General features: G+C 43.7%; 1 protein-coding gene across 2 annotated transcripts in view; it reads right to left on the bottom strand.

The window, feature by feature from the left end:
* NPR3 (natriuretic peptide receptor 3) overlaps positions 1-17069 on the bottom strand; it is an 85140-nt gene extending 68071 nt beyond the window's left edge. For both annotated transcript variants that reach the window (XM_077281954.1, XM_077281964.1), the window contains exon 1: positions 15919-17069. In XM_077281954.1, coding sequence (XP_077138069.1) covers positions 15919-16582 — 664 coding nt within the window. In that variant the 5' untranslated portion in view covers positions 16583-17069. The remainder of the gene's footprint in view (positions 1-15918) is intronic.
* Between the last annotated feature and the right edge of the window lie 323 nt (positions 17070-17392).

The raw sequence follows: 17392 nt of genomic DNA, 5'->3' as shown, positions 1-17392 counted from the left end.
GAAGACTGGTCTCCTTTGCTAAAACCTGTTTCATTCCTGTGTTTGTGACTTTCCTCTTAACTCACAGTCAATATATGTGGGGGCTGACTTTTCCTTTGGGGAATTTCTCTGAGGCAAGGTAAGGCTTCTATTTCTATCTTTAGGGGTAGTTAGCTCTTAGGCTGTGAAGAGGCGTCTAGGAAGAGTTAGGTACGCTCCACGGCTATTTCTAGTGTGTGTGATAGGAGTAGGGTTTGCGGTCAGCAGAGTTCCCACTTCCCCAGAGCTTGTCCCTATTTCTAGTTTAACCATCAGGTTATTCCGGGTGCTCCTAACCACCAGGTCCATAACAGTTACTTCTATGTCAGATGTAATGGGACATACACCTTAAAAAAAATAAACTTTTGTCTCAATAGTCCACAGAGTATTCTCCCAAAAGCCTTGGAGATCATGAAGATGTTTTCTGGCAAAACTGAGACAAGCCTTTATGTTCTTATTGCTCAGCAGTGGTTTTCATCTTGGAACTCTGCCATGCAGGCCATTTTTGCCCAATCTATTTCTTATGGTGGAGTCATGAACACTGACCTTAACTGTGAGGCCTTCAGTTATTTGGATATTGTTGTGGGGTCTTTTGTGACCTCTTGGATGAGTTGTCACTGCGCTCTCTGGGTAATTTTGGTTGGCCAATCACTCCTGTGAAGGTTCACCACTGTTCCATGTTTTTGCCATTTATGGATAATGGTTCTTACTTTGGTTCTGTGGAGTCCCAAAGCTTTAGAAATGACTTTATAACCTTCACTAGACTGACAGATGTCAATTACTTTGTTTCTCATTTGTTCCAGAATTTCTTTGGATCGCAGCATGATGCCTAGCTTTTGAGGTGCTTTTGGTCTACTTCACTTTGTCAGTCAGGTACTATTTAAGTGATTTCTTGATTGAGAACAGGTTTTGCAGTAATCACACCTGTGTGTGACTAGGAAAATTGAAATCAGCTTCCCAAAGATGTGATAAACCACAGTTATTTTATGTTTTAAGAGGGAGGAGGGGCAATCACAATTTCACACAAGGCTCTGTAGGTTTGGATTTCTTTTTCCCTTAATAATAAAGACCTTCATTTAAATTCTGCATTTTGTGTTTACTTGTTTTATCTAATACTTAAATTTGTTTGGTGATCTGAAACATTTAAGTGTCACAAACATGCAAAAGAATAGGAAATCAGGAAGGGGGCAAACACTTTTTCACACAACTGTGTGTATATATATATATATATATATATATATATAACGATATATGCACAGAAAAATGATGTATTGATGTCACAGCAGTGAGAATCATGGACGATGAGAGAGCGCACCGGCTTTGGCACAATAAAAGTGCGCCAACGGTCCAGCCAAAAGGTTTGATCGTAATATGAGTGGGAGCTGTAATAACCGGCATATTGTTTCTACAATTACAAAGAACTAAATCAGGTCTGGCTTTACAGGCAGCTAACTGACATTTTTGAAGAAGACAATGGAGGTTTGTGCATCTGGTTCCTTTCTTCCTTCTACATAATGCCCCCAATACAGCGGTCTGGCACTATCCATGGGTTTGGGTTATCAGGAAATCTTAAACCTTCACAGACCATTGAATTGTTTGGCTGCGGAAAACCTTCTTGTGCAGATCTCTGGGCTCCAGAATTCTTCCATCCACAACTTATGTTATTGTTCTGTGTGCCATGAAACACAGCTTGTTCCCCCGTGCTTGAAACCGAGCCATTGTTACAAGGACCCGGCTCAATAAGGAAGTTTTGCCGCAGGCAATAGAGGAACTTTCTCATGAATGGGGTCAACAGAAGCTCAATTAGGAAGGTTTTACCATAGATCTGATCAATAGGGAGAAAGCTTGGACTCATTGTCTGCTATCTAATCTAATAGCTGAAGAGCAGCGGGTTAGGCTTAACCCTAACACTGCAGCTGCATACACTAGACACTGGATCTATACAGATCCACTCCTATGGATGCATTGTATAGCCAATTATTGTACAATTACTCCTTTATTTAAACAAAAAAAATGTAACAAAAAAGAATGAAACTTCAAAAAAATTAAAAAAATTGATAATAGAAAAATTTTAAAAACCTGCAGAACAGTAAAAAAAATCGTAATATGAAAATAAAAAAATGCAAATACAAAAATGTAATAAAAAATCATTTTAATATGACAATAAAATTAATACAAAAGTACAAGAAAATGAATAAAATATTTAACGCAAAAAAACTATGCAAACAAAAAAATAGAAATATAATATACAGAAATATTTAAAAAATGGCTGCAGGAATTCTATATCATAAAACACAGGGAAATTGCGCAATAAAAATACAAATCTTCCTATTGGTGAAGTCGATTATAATTGGCAGTAAAAGCCAATCGCTCCTGTATTGAGACTCGAATGAGATTTTGCTGTTGATTCCCTTTTTATTGATCGAGAGAAGAAACAATCAGAAATGATAAATAGTGGAAGAATATAAAAGTGATGTGTATTAATGTGAAGATGTAGCGGAGCAGAATTTGTTATGGTGCAGTTACAATGTGTTATACAGTGAGTACGGAAAGTATTCAGACCCCTGTAAATTTTTCACTGTTTCATTGCAGCCATTTCGTAAATTCAAAAAACGTTCATATTTCTCTCATTAATGTACACTCTGCACCCCATCTTGACTGAAAAAAAAGAAATGTAGAAATATTTTTCAAATTTATTAAAAAAAGAAAAACTGAAATATCACATGGCGATAAGTATCCAGACCCTTTGCTCAGACACTCATATTTAAAGGGAATCTGTCACCCCAAAAATCGTATATATGATCTGCGGCCACCGGCATCAGGGGCTTATCTACAGCATTCTGTAATGCTGTAGATAAGCCCCCGATGTAACCTGAAAGGTAAGAAAAACAGGTTATATTATACTCACCCAGGGGCGGTCCCACTGCGGTCCGGTCCGATGGGTGTCTCAGGTCCGCTCCGGTGCCTCCTATCTTCATTCCATGACGTCCTCTTCTGGTCTTCACGCCGCGGCTCCGGCGCAGGCGTACTTTATGCTGCCCTGTTGAGGACAGAGCAAAGTACTGCAGTGCGCAGGCGCTGGGAAAGGTCAGAGAGGCCCGGAACCTGTGCACTGCAGTACTTTGCTCTGCCCTCAACAGGGCAGCATAAAGTACACCTGCGCCTGAGCCGTGACAGGAAGAAAAGAAGAGGACGTCATCGCATGAAGATAGGAGACCCGGACCGCGACGGCCATCGGTCCCAAAACGAACCGGGACCGCCCCTGGGGGAGCATAATATAACCTGTTTTTCTTACCTTTCAAGTTACATCAGGGGCTTATCTACAGCATTACAGAATGCTGTACATAAGCCCCTGATGCCGGTGGCCTTAGCTCATATATGACTTTTGGAATGACAGATTCCCTTTAAGTCACATGCTGTCCATTTCCTTGTGATCCTCCTTGTGACGGTTCTACTCCTTCATTAGAGGCCAGCTGAGTTTAATTAAACTGATAGGACTTGATTTGGGAAGGCGCACACCTGTCTATGTAAGACCTCAAAACTCACAGTGCATGTCAGACCAAATGAGAATCATGAGGTCAAAGGAACTGGCCAAGGAGCTCAGAGACAGAATTGTGGCAAGGCACAGATCTGGCCAAGGTTACATACCACATCCAAGACTTCTGTACTTCCCCCAGACTCACCTCTTCTGACAAGCCTACAGCCTGCAGTGATCCTCAACCTACTGAATCGCCGCCCGACCAGCTCTACCCTCTCCTAATGTATCATCACCCATCCCCTGCAGACTGTGAGCCCTCGCGGGCAGGGTCCTCTCTCCTCCTGTATTTGTGTGTGCCTTGTATTGCTCATGTTTATTGTATATGTCTATATTTTCCACCTTTTTCACATGTAAAGCACCATGGAATAAATGGCGCTATAAAAATGTATAATAATAATAATATGGACAGTGTAACAAGGTGAACTCTGCTAGACTAGCTTCCATGTTTGTGAAACTCTTTGCAGGTAATGACTGATCTAATTTTGTCACAATCACAATAACAATTACACGTGATTCATAAACCTGTAGATGCAGCCAGAAAGTACAAGAACTTCAAGTTCTCCCCATTCACATGGAAATCAGCTACATAAGCCTCCGGGGCAAGTCCTTCCTGTGTGATGATTTTTGTAAGACATTTTTGGAGCCCAAATTTAAAGGGGCCTGTCACTATGGTACTGCTCTCAGCTGGAGAAAAAAAACACATGGAAGCAATTTCTTGCACAAATGTAGTATTACACAGGTTCCTATTTAATAAAGTGATGACATTTCGCCATCATTGTATAAATATGGGGTCAAACTTCTGTGACCCCCACCAGTCCTCAGAATGTAGGATTGAGCATTGATGCAACGCTGCATTACCTTGTCATTTTTCCCAGCACAGAGGAGCGTAAGCAAACCAGCAGTGCAGGGACCTGCCGCCAGGTGACGGGGGCAGGAGAAAACTAGTAAAGAGGACGCCGAACTTCCTTCATTATCATCAGTGGGGGCAACGCAGCTCTGAACAAAGCATAGTGTAGTGAAATGTCTCAGCAGCCATAAAGGCGACTAAGGCCAGAACATGCGATCCCATTATAAAAGGGATACAGAATAAATGCTAAGTGTATAATCAGTGGGGGTCTGCCCTCTGGAAGTCCAACTGATTGAGAAAACGGACCACCGCTCCATTCACTTCTATGGGTCTGTGGGAGTATTAGGGCATGTGTGACCACCGTAAATGCACACAACCACTCCATTCATAAACGGGTCACAGAACTCCTTTCTCAGATTTGGTAGGCGTCCCAGTGGCTGTACCCCCAATTGTTCAGTCCCCCTATTGACTTGTTGTGAATGAGAAACGTGGAGTAATCTGCGGGCAGACTCCTCTATCAGAGGTATATCTCCTCTGAGATCAAAAGGATTGGTCATGCAGAAATCCATCAGCCCCATCATTATTTTTTATTTTTATATCCACCACAAAGATTAAATCTAATATACAAGGCCTGTGAGTACATGTCAGCAAGGAAGACGGGATCTGAAGGGTCAAAATCATAGATGAGCGAGTATGCTCGAATAAGGTGTTATCTAAGCATGCTCGTGTCATAATCGTGCATTTTCGACGTGCTGTAAAAAAATGCGCGAGTCGCCACGGTGGCATGTCTCGCGTCTGTTCGACAACTGCAACACATGCAGGGATTGCCTGTTTGTTAGAAAATACCTGCATGTGCTGCAGCTGTCGAACAGCCGTCAGACATGCAGCCGCGATGACTCGAGCATTTTTTTCGAGCACGTCGAAAATACTTGAGAATAGTCAGATAACACCTTATCCGAACACGCTCAAAATCTATTTTAACTATTCCATCATGCAGAGCCATTAGAAGTAAAAAGATGAAGTAAAATCAGCTTTACAGCATGTCAGCCCTAATATCTCAGCTCCCTGGACCCATGTGACCCCAAAGTGGGGGCATATATTCCTAAAAATATTCATGGTTTCAGTGCAGGCTTCAATGACTAATTCAGCTCTCCTACATCTGTACTCCCTGTACTCAATAGCTGAATACCATGTAAATGGGAATTATCACCTTGTTAGGGTTTAGGGTAATTAGGGCCTGGGCAGGGGATTACGGTAACATGTCCCAGGGATTAAAGCCTGCTTTGAAAGCTGTGTGAACGTGTCAGTGAGGGCGGCCTCTGTTTCCCGCCATGCCTGCTTGTGCCAGTAACCTTTTGCCACATGATAAGGTTACAGTGAATATAAGGCTTTTTACAAGGAAAAAAAAAATTTGTTTTACACAATGTGTTATTTAGTCTTTAGGAGAGGATTAGAACGAGCGCAGATTATTCCAAATTAAGATACCGAACTGGGGCAACGGCTGCAAAGTAGTAACAGGGGTTATAATTAAGCTCAATCGGAATATCACAGGACCCCATTAACTGGTACCATCAATTTCCCATATGGAGCACTTCAGTAAGGCGTCAAACTTGCTTGACTGGCTACTGAATCACAAGGTCAAAAAGTAGCCAGTTTTTACTTTTATATTATTCCCAATGTTCCCCTATTTATTCTATTTTTTAAAAAAATCTACCATATGGTTAAAGAGATATGGGCCTTTTTCTTTTTTGCTAATTTGTATGGTCTTTACAAGGGTGCATGGCTCACAGGATCCTCAGGGGCGTGTCTTTCAGCTGCTTTGCATTAGTACCCAGTGAACCACGCCCCCTTGGTGAACACCATAAAAATAAGCATTAAATAAAAAGGCCAATATCTCTGGAACCTGATGGCGGATTTTAACAAAACAAATAATGACCCATATTTTTATGCCATTAGATGAAACCTACAGGCGTACAGCACTGGTTCCTTCCATTTCCCATTCCCATTTGTGATGTAGGGGCGACAAGTGCTATGGTCTTAGTTAGGGCCGAGCTGCTGCTCCCTGCACAGCTGGAAACAATCACTGCCTACAAATATACTGCTACTTGCTGGAGGCAGTATTTTCTCTCCTCATTCAAGGGTTAATGATGAAGTGGCAATAGATTGGGGTATAGCTACAGCGGGTAGTTGTGTAGTTGGCGCCATAGTCTTTTGTAAAAAATGTAACGGTTCTGGGTTGTTCCAAAAACTTGTTCCTTCTCTCAGATACAAGAGATGGTGGGGTACTTGGTACCATTTTTTTTTTAGCCCCGCTTCTTCCTCAAGACGTAACAGATAATTTACACTAAAGATTTAGCCACAAAATCCACCTAACGTTGTGAATTTCACCCTATCCAAACAGAGTGAAATCTGTGGTAAAAATACAAAGCTTTTCCTCCCAAAAATTAATTTTTAGCATTTTTTGTATGTAAATTACCTCCCCTTTATCATGACACACAAAAATAATAACTTAATTGGCGTCACTATCCGCTCAACATCGCATATATACCTGGCTGATGATGACATTTTATAATGCAGCTATAACAACCAATCAGAATTCATGTTTCATTTTTCCAGATCAGGTTTCAAAATGGAAGCTGAACTTTCATTGGTTGCTATGGGTAACAAGGGTCCAGACAAGGCAAATTTAGTACATGAGGCCTAGTGTGGAAATGCAGAGCAGGATGCGAATATTAGATTATATATAGAGAGCACTGTGATATAAATAGTTATGAAGACCCTACAGATCACACACATTGCGGTATCCATGTATATTATATATATATATATATATATATATATATATATATATATATATATATATATATTTTATATATATATATATATATATATATATATATATATATATATATATATATATATATATATATATAGGGTCGTACACAACAAAGTGGCCACCTGGTCTTTGTTAACAATTTCAGCTGCTCTCCTTTCTCTTGAGGTGTTTATATCTCCTCCTACATCTCCTGAATTTGGCGTGTGATAACACCACCATTGAGGCTGCGTCTTAACCCCGGCAATTTTCCACTTTCGTTTTTCCTTGCCCTACTATAATAATGTACTTATAAAAGGGGAAAAAAATCCAATGAAATGATGGGGAAAAAAGCATTTCCACCACAGTTTTTTGGGGTTTCCATTTTATGATGTTCTGTGGTAAAAAAAAAACAACAATCTGACGAAATGATTCTCCAGCTCAGAATTATTATAACAATACAAAAAAATTATATATAAATATATATATATATTTTTTTTTTAAGTGCTGAAAAAAATACATAAATTTGGTTTTGTCGCTATTTTCTGAGACTCATAATATTTTCTTCCAATGGAGCAGTGAGGGCTTTATTTTTTCATTGCAAGCTGTAGTTTTTGTTGGCACCACTTTGGGGTGGGGTACATATGATGATTTCATTGTTTTTTAGAGGAGAGGTGCAGCGACCAAAAAATGACAATTCTGGAATTTTTTAGGGTTTTTTTTTCTTTTTTTTTTAATTACTTTATGGCGTTTTCCATGCAGGTTTTATTTTGTAGGGCCAGGCTCATATAGATTTTAAAAAAACTTGTGTTGAGCCCCCTGTGCCCCGTAACATCTATCCAATTCATAACTCATTTTTACTGACATACCTCACCCTTGACAATATGGTCTAAATGTGCAACATGCAGGGGCCAATATAGAACAGGATGGGTACCTCAGCATCCGATACAAAAAATGGCCCTAAGTATTAACCCTAGAGGCCGATAAGTGGCCAATGCAATTTTAGAATTGGGACCCCAAATTCTAAAAATCAGGAGATCGACGTAATAACCTGGATAGTCATGGATACTGGTGGTGGTCTCACTGGTTCCCAGTCCCAGCTCTGACGGCAGGTGACGTTCAATGTCGGAAAGCAATAAAAACAAAGGAAGGATGCAAACTAATATTTGTAAGCGTTCCTCCCGGAGCACAAAAAGGAGTCGGCGGTCCGAGCTGACGTCAGTCCAAAACACAAAACTTAATGAGGTTTTAGGTATAGGAACTCGTGAAATCCGCCCCCATTTCCTGTAAATTTCCACAACAAGGAAGATGCTGAGAATACGATAATGACTACAATCTCCGGCATAGTGTCAAAGTCCCATAAGGCCCTTTATGGGGTGACGAAACTCTATCATATGGGGGTTTTCAACTGAAACTTGGTAGACTATGATCAGTGAAGCCAATATTATGGCGGCACACAAGGTCTAGGATCAGACAGCTCTCCATACACTATAGATACTGACAGACCCAGATGTTCCTTGACCAGAGGTAATACAGCCCTGCATCGGGTGGAGAGTGGGGACAGACATGTCTACAGATATCTGAAGGGTACAGTGCACCTGTCCTATTCTAATGGAACTCCTTGCTCCACAAAAGATGATTTATCCCTAAGGCCGGGGTCACACTTGCGAGTGCAGCGCGAGTCTCTCGCATTCCACTCGCAAGTGTGACCCCGGCCTTAGGTAGAGAGAATCATAAACAAATGTCGTAACCCAAGAGAAAAAATACAAGGAATGTCAAAATCCAAAATGCTTGATTCTACTACCCCTTTTATGGCCAAAATTTGGGTGGTGGTTGGGAGGCCCCCATACACAGACTGCAGGCCACTGCAACCAAAACCAGTGGGTCCACACGTTTACCCCACGATGGGTTTGAAAAGTATAGACAGTAAACCATTGTCCGGGGTCATCTCAAGCTACGCAGATTGATCCGGTCTATTGAGATGACCCCAAGCGATGATCAGAGGGGGCAGCACATGTGCAGATCGATAGGCAGACGACTCTTGCTAGCGATCAGTACGTGCGCCGCCCCTCTGATGAGACCACCATGGGCAATGGTTTGGTGCCTGTGCAGAGTCTCACGTAGCCATAGAAGAGTGACTTGTCAATCACTGGAGACTGACAGCGGGCAGGGAAATCAGTAGGCAGGCACTGGAGCTGGAAGTGCAGTGTCCTCCCACTGCACTTGTCATTAAAACGTCAGAGCTGGACTGCTCTACAATTTCCATACTAAATACTACAAGAAAGATAAGCATTAAAGGGCCTTTATAAACATCATACCTTTAGTTGGGGATCTAATTTCCTGATGACAGGTTCCCTTTAAATCCAGAAGTTAAAATTCCAGAGATTTTGTACTGCTCACATCTGATACAATTGAATCTAGTCCAGACAATTCTAGCTGCACACATCTCCCTCTCCTGTACTAACAGTTTGTTACAATGTATCACTGCAGGTCAAATGTATCAGCCGGGACTCCAAATATTACCAATACTTTTTATATCCAACTCTTTGTTTGATGTTTCAGCCTTTCCACTTAAACAAGAATTTGCTGAAAGCAGAGATCATGAAATGATGAAACTCTATTAAAAAGTTGTAGAACTTTTCCATTTTATTAGAATCAGGTTTCAGTCCAGAACTGAATCTCCAATATTACACCACATTATAATGCCGTGTGCTACTGCAGTCTTTAATAATAAGTCTTTTTTTATGGGGCTCCCCTATTCACAAGGGCCTAGGTACAATTGCAAACCCCGCACCTTATAGTTACGCCCCTGGTCGCCAGCATTACTGCCTGCAGACTGTCATATTTATAAGTAAGATGGCAGCCAGAACATGGATTATTTTTTTTTACTTGAATGCAAAGGACTAACATAACATGGGGTAGTGGAATGACTGTGTGACTGAGAACTAAAAAGAAGCCAGCGGAAATGTAGAAGCAGTTCTGTACGCAGGCAGATATGATGTCATTGAGAATCTGCATTTAGAAAATGCTAAATATTTGCAAAATAACTAAACCCTACATGTAGTATTATATCTAGAATATACCTGCATACAGTGAACAGACATTGCTCAGATGAGAGCTGCAGTACAGCTTACGGCTTTGTAGATTTGTCAGTTGTGAACAATGCAGACTAATGGTACCGTCCACCGGTCACGTACAGCACGGCCAGGAGGATGTGGGTCAAGGATTTTCAGGAGTCATTAACCTGGATTTACATGTGAATACAGCACACAGGATTCTCAGTGTCAGAGGAAAGGGTTTTCTGTGGACCCTCAAAAATCAATAGGCTCTGCCAACAATGTAATGTTTTTAGGGTCCCCCCCCCGGGGCATAGTTATAGAGGAAGCAGTTGCACCATAAGCTCCTGTGCCACATAAGAATCACCAGTAATATAAGTGGCTTTTGGTAGGTTGGGGTCCTGTTACAGATTTTGAATTGGGGGTCTCCAGTTGCTCCCTAATGTCTCCAGTTGCGGAAAAGATAGATGTGATCCCATCCAGTCCTAATGTGAAAGCAGCTACAGAGGATATCCCCTTGCGCTGGAGGACCCAACATACCCATACACCACAATCTGATTTCAATGGAAGAGGTGCAATACTTAATTCCTCCTGCGGAGGCACTGCAGGAGAATTAAACACTTGCTGATTGGTTCTTTCACAGACTCAGCTGATTGTTGGGGATCTATGAGCCCAAAAACTGCTCAGTATGTTACAACTATCCTCTAAAGTGGACAGAAGTTCAATGACAAATTCAACATTGCTACATCTGTTTCCCCAGATCAGTACAGTCCACGCAGCAGGACAACCTGTGATTAAGAGTGTTGTCCTGATAATCCGGAAAATCTGATATTCCGCCAAAACCTAATTCATTAATAATCTCTCATCGGGTCCCAACAAGACACCACATATTCTTAGGATAGATGATGAAGAGGCTGTCTGGTGGAAACAAGTTGAGTAACGTATTGATGTAGCAGAGCTGAATTTGTCATGGTCACATCTCACAGAATTAACTAGTTATTGGGTGATCAATATGTTTAACCAAGCTCAGATGTGTGATGTTTAGATGGAGATCCCTTTTAAGATTCTGAATCAGGCTGCTGTCTTGAAAATGCCGCTGATCATGTAATACAGTACAGACCAAAAGTTTGGACTCACCTTCTCATTTAAGGATTTTTCTGTATTTTCATGACTATGAAAATTGTACAATCACACTGAAGGAATCAAAACTATGAATTAACACATGTGGAATTATATACTTAATAAAAAAGTGTGAAACAACTGAAATTATGTCTTATATTCTAGGTTCTTCAAAGTAGCCACTTTTTGCTTTGATGACTGCTTTGCACACTCTTGGCATTCTCTTGATGAGCTTCAAGAGGTAGACACCGGGAATGGTTTTCACTTCACAGGTGTGCCCTGTCAGGTTTAATAAGTGGGATATCTTGCCTTATAAATGGGGTTGGGACCATCAGTTGTGTTGTGCAGACGTCTGGTGGATACACAGTGGATAGTCCTACTGAATAGACTGTTAGAATTTGTATTATGGCAAGAAAAAAGCAGCTAAGTAAAGAAAAACGAGTGGCCATCATTACTTTAAGAAATAAAGGTCAGTCAGTCCGAAAAATTGGGAAAACTTTGAAAGTGTCCCCAAGTGCAGTTGCAAAAACCATCAAGAGTTACAAAGAAACTGGCTCACATGAGGACCGCCCCAGGAAAGGAAGACCAAGAGTCACCTCTGCTTCTGAGGATAAGTTTATCCCAGTCACCAGCCTCAGAAATTGCAGGTTAACAGCAGCTCAGATTAGAGACCAGTTCAATGCCACACAGAGTTCTAGCAGCAGACACATCTCTACAACAACTGTTAAGAGGAGACTTTGTGCAGCAGGCCTTCATGGTAAAATAGCTGCTAGGAAACCACTGCTAAGGACAGGTAACAAGCAGAAGAGATTTGTTTGGGCTAAAGAACACAAGGAATGGACATTAGGCCAGTGGAAATCTGTGCTTTGGTCTGATGAGTCCAAATTTGAGATCTTTGGTTCCAACCATCGTGTCTTTGTGCGACGAAGAAAAGGTGAACGTATGGACTCTACATGCCTGGTTCCCACCGTGAAGCATGGAGGAGGAGGTGTGATGGTGTGGGGGTGCTTTGCTGGTGACACTGTTGGGGATTTATTCAAAATTGAAGGCATACTGAACCAGCATGGCTACCACAGCATCTTGCAGCGGCATGCTATTCCATCCGGTTTGCGTTTAGTTGGACCATCATTTATTTTTCAACAGGACAATGACCCCAAACACACCTCCAGGCTGTGTAAGGACTATTTGACCAAGAAGGAGAGTGATGGGGTGCTACACCAGATGACCTGGCCTCCACAGTCACCAGACCTGAACTCAATCGAGATGGTTTGGGGTGAGCTGGACCGCAGAGTGAAGGCAAAAGGGCCAACAAGTGCTAAGCATCTCTGGGAACTCCTTCAAGATTGTTGGAAGAACATTCCCAGTTACTACCTCTTGAAGCTCATCAAAAGAATGCCAAGAGTGCGCAAAGCAGTCATCAAAGCAAAAGGTGGCTACTTTGAAGAACCTAGAATATGAGACATAATTTCAGTTGTTTCACACTTTTTTGTTAAGTATATAATTCCTCATGTGTTAATTCATAGTTTTGATGCCTCCAGTGTGAATGTACAATTTTCATAGTCATGAAAATAGAGAAAAATCTTTAAATGAGAAGGTGTGTCCAAACTTTTGGTCTGTACTGTATATGTAGATTTACATAGGACTGCATTTAAACCTGTTTAACCTTGACTTCACAATTTACAACGTTTAATGACAACCTCAGCTCTGCTACTTCTCTATATATGAAAACATTAACAGAATGTGGGTAACTGGAAGTAAGGAAGTCGCAACTCACAAGGTATCGCAACAAGCAAGTCACAAAAACTCCAAATAATTCAGACTTTTTGCTGTCGGTGCCTTGGGGGGTGCAGTGCGACCCCATTCACTTGCACTATGCAGCAGTGGAATGCGGCCATCTTTGGGGGCACAACCTGTTTCACAGCCAAAGTCACTGTGTAACCCCAGCATTAATCTCAGGAATCGCTATGTGTTTAAATGACATACTCAGCACTGCTACATCTGTATGGGTGTCACGGCTGACGTCATTATGTCACCTCCATCCCACCACAATAAGTTTACCTGCAGTCCTATGGAAAAAAAAACCCTCAAATAATGCATGAGAAGATGAGGGAGTGCAAAATAACCAACTCAACACTGCTACATCTGTACGTACAAGAGGCTTTGAATAAGTTTACATGACAAGATCATCGAAAGCTATAAACAGTAGTTCTCAGGTAAATGGCAAATTCAGCTCTGCTACATTTGGACAGTTTCTTACTATCTTCACACATCAAAGGGTCAAAATTAGCTGCGACAATTTACAAACTCAGCTCTCCTACATTGACAAATTCAGTTTAGGAAAAAAAAGATGTAGCAGAGCTGATTTTGTCATTATCTTTGCATTCTAATAATTTTATGGGTAAAGATAATATAGTAGGTTTACTAGCAGTCCTATGTAAACCACAGGTAACCCCATTGTAGTTGCACAAATGTCAGCTCCAATCCATATGACAAGCTCAGCTCTGCTACATCTGCATTCAATATACTTTCTCATTATGTTTAGCAGTCAGAGATCCCCCAGATGTCTGCAGAGTCACTTTTTTCTTCAAAAGAACCTAATCCTTGGATACAAGACCGGCATCTAATCTCGGCTTCATGCTTTCATTAATGTCATCTGAACTCTGACTACAACATTAGGGAAATCCCAGTCCCAAGATGTATTACAGATGTAGCAGGGCTAAGTTGGTTGTTTGGCACCACTCAGTGTGCTGCGGGCGGCTCAAAAATGTCTAATGACAAATTCAGTTCTGTTACATCAGTGGTAACAAATGTCTGGGAACAAGAAACCTTACATTGTGGCACTTGATGTCACATGCAGGGACTTGTGAAGGGTTAATATTCTGCTACCATACATTCCCCATTACAGGTCTAGCAGACTTTTATGTCTCTTTACACCATCAGCACCTCTCAGTCATATGTCAGTCAGCGCACATATCAGGATGTCAACATGAACTGTGCCAAATGACAAACTCATCTCTACTGCTTCTTTCTACACCAGTCATTCATTTTGGGGGGTATGAGCTTATTTGGATGATGTAAATGGTTCATGTTCTAAATAGCCATATACAGTGCTACAGATGGAGCAGACCTAAGTTTCTCATATATGTTGAAGTTGCATCATTATCATCAACGGTCAGTCCTATGTAAAAGTACATGCACTCTCATCGTCACTCATCATGATCTTCATGTGGCTACAGGGGACACTAAACAGCCACTAGTCGTGACCAGGCACTGTAGACACAGGACTGCGGCAGGGATCTGATCCTCCAAGACTGAACCGTGCCAAGGACAAACTCAGCTCTTCTGCATCTCTCTACATCAATCAGCCCCAAATAAGTGGCTACAGTACCTCTCCCAGTTCTGGATGTGAAGTGGATGATGTGAAGGGTTAATATTCTGTGCTAATGACAAGTTCAGCTCTGCTGTAGACACAGGACCAGTGCAGAGATCTGTGCTAATGACAAACTCAGCTCTTCTGCATCTCTCTACATCAATCAGCCCCAAATAAGTGGCTACAGTACCTCTCCCAGTTCTGGATGTGAAGTGGATGATGTGAAGGGTTAATATTCTGTGCTAATGACAAGTTCAGCTCTGCTGTAGACACAGGACCGATGCAGAGATCTGTGCTAATGACAAACTCAGCTCTGCTGTAGACACAGGACCAGTGCAGAGATCTGTGCTAATGGCAAGCTCAGCTCTGCTGTAGACAGGACCGATGCAGAGATCTGTGCCAATGACAAGCTCAGCTCTGCTGTAGACACAGGACCGCTGCAGAGATCTGTGCCAATGACAAGCTCAGCTCTGCTGTAGACACAGGACCAGTGCAGAGATCTGTGCTAATGACAAACTCAGCTCTGCTGTAGACACAGGACATGTGCAGAGATCTGTGCCAATGACAAGCTCAGCTCTGCTGTAGACACAGGACCGGTGCAGAGATCTGTGCTAATGACAAGCTCAGCTCTGCTGTAGACACAGGACCGGTGCAGAGATCTGTGCCAATGACAAGCTCAGCTCTGCTGTAGACACAGGACCGGTGCAGAGATCTGTGCCAATGACAAGCTCAGCTCTGCTGTAGACACAGGACCAGTGCAGAGATCTGTGCTAATGACAAGCTCAGCTCTGCTGTAGACACAGGACCGCTGCAGAGATCTGTGCCACTGACAAACTCAGCTCTGCTGTAGACACAGGACCGGTGCAGAGATCTGTGCTAATGACAAGCTCAGCTCTGCTGCATCTTCCTGCCTGAATCGCCCCCATCACTTAGCTACAGCACCTGGATGTGAAGGGTTAATAGCCCCCTACAGCTGGAGCACACCTAGGTGTCTCGTGTGCTTTGTGGATGCATCCTTCTCACCAGCTGTCAGTCCTATGTAAATATTGCCGCCTGCTCCTCAGTGCAGCCCCTTGCCTTGCCCCGGGCTGCCGCGGAGCTCCGACCCCCTGCCCGGGCGCACGGTGATCGCTCCTGTCCGCGGCCGGCACGTCTTACCTCGCTCCTTGTTCTGGATGGAGTGCACCACGTCCTCCACGTCCACATGCTTGGCCTCGTCGAAGCTGTGCACGGCCATGTGGTAGCCTTCCTCCTTGAAGGCAGTGTGGACCCCCTCCACCGTGAAGAAGCAGTTCCGCTCCGCGCCGTCGTCACTGTAGAGCAGCAGCGCCCGGCTCCACTTGTGGTAGCGGAACAGCCCGAGGAACATCTCGCCCATCTTGGTGTAGGCAGGGGCCACGCGGGTCAGGTGGGAGTACTCGTCCGCCTTGTGCATGAAGCCCGTGGCCAGAGCCCCGGCGGAGAGCATGGGGATGTTCCAGTGGGAGGCCAGCCGGGCCACCGGGGCCGCCGCGTACTCGCACACGGGGCCCAGCACCACGTCCGGCTTCTGCTCCTTCAGGGCGGCGTCCACCAGGCTGAAGAGCGCTTGGTTTCCGCAGTCCGAGTCCCGGTACGTGACATTGAGCGTAAAGCCCGGCAGCAGACTGGCATTGTGCTGCACGGCCCGCAGCGCGTACTCTATGGCGGGCTGCACCCGGCTGATGGAGAACATGTAGCGGTCATCCCGGGGCAGGATCACCAGCATGTTCACGGTCTTATCGTCCAGGGGGGCGCCCTGTCCTAGGACCACCAAAGCCAAGGCCAGCAGCAAAGAGGTCATCCTTAAAGGGGAAGTGCGGTGGAAGGTGAGCTCTGCTCCTAATCGGGGGTTTTGTATCTGTGTAGCTGAGTTCTGCTCCTGCCCTGGTGTTCTGTAGCTGTGTAGCCAGGTGACCTCTGCTCTGCCCCTAATGATCTGGATCTGTGTAGCCAGGTGAGCTCTGCTCTGCTCCTACCCCTGGTGTTCTGTAGCTGCGTAGCCAGGTGAGTTCTATCCCTTCCTTTGATGCTCTGGATCTATGTAGCCTGGTGAGCACTACTCTGCTTCAGCCTCTGGTGTCCTCTGGCTGTGCAGCCAGGTGAGCTCTGCTCCTGCCCCTGGTGTAGCTGTGCAGACAGGTAAACCCTGCTTTGCTCCTGCCCTGATGTTCTGGATTTGTGTAGCCAGGTGAGTTCTGCTCTGTTCCTACCCCTGATGTTCTGTAGCTGTGTAGCCAGGTGAGCTCTGCTCCTGCCCCTTCCTCTGATGTTCTGTAGCCAGGTGAGTTCTGCTCTTCTCCTGCCCCTGATGGTCTGTAGCTGTGTAGCCAGGTGAGCTCAGATCATGCCCCTTCCTCTGGTGGTCTGTAGCTGTGTAGCCAGGTGAGTTCTGCTCTGCCCCTTCCTCTGATGGTTTGGATCTGTGCAGCCAGGTGAGTTCTGCTCTGCCCCTTCCTCTGATGGTTTGGATCTGTGCAGCCAGGTGAGTTCTGCCCCTGTGGTTCAGTAGCTGTGCAGCCAGGTGAGTTCTGCCCCTGATGTTCTGTAGCTGTGCAGCCAGGTGAGTTCTGCCCCTGATGTTCTGGATCTGTGCAGCCAGGTGAGTTCTGCC

This window comes from Ranitomeya variabilis, chromosome 1, assembly GCF_051348905.1.
Source record: "Ranitomeya variabilis isolate aRanVar5 chromosome 1, aRanVar5.hap1, whole genome shotgun sequence".
NCBI lineage: Eukaryota > Metazoa > Chordata > Amphibia > Anura > Dendrobatidae > Ranitomeya > Ranitomeya variabilis.
Note: the sequence above shows the minus strand (reverse complement) of the source record. Positions and strands in the feature narration are given on the sequence as shown.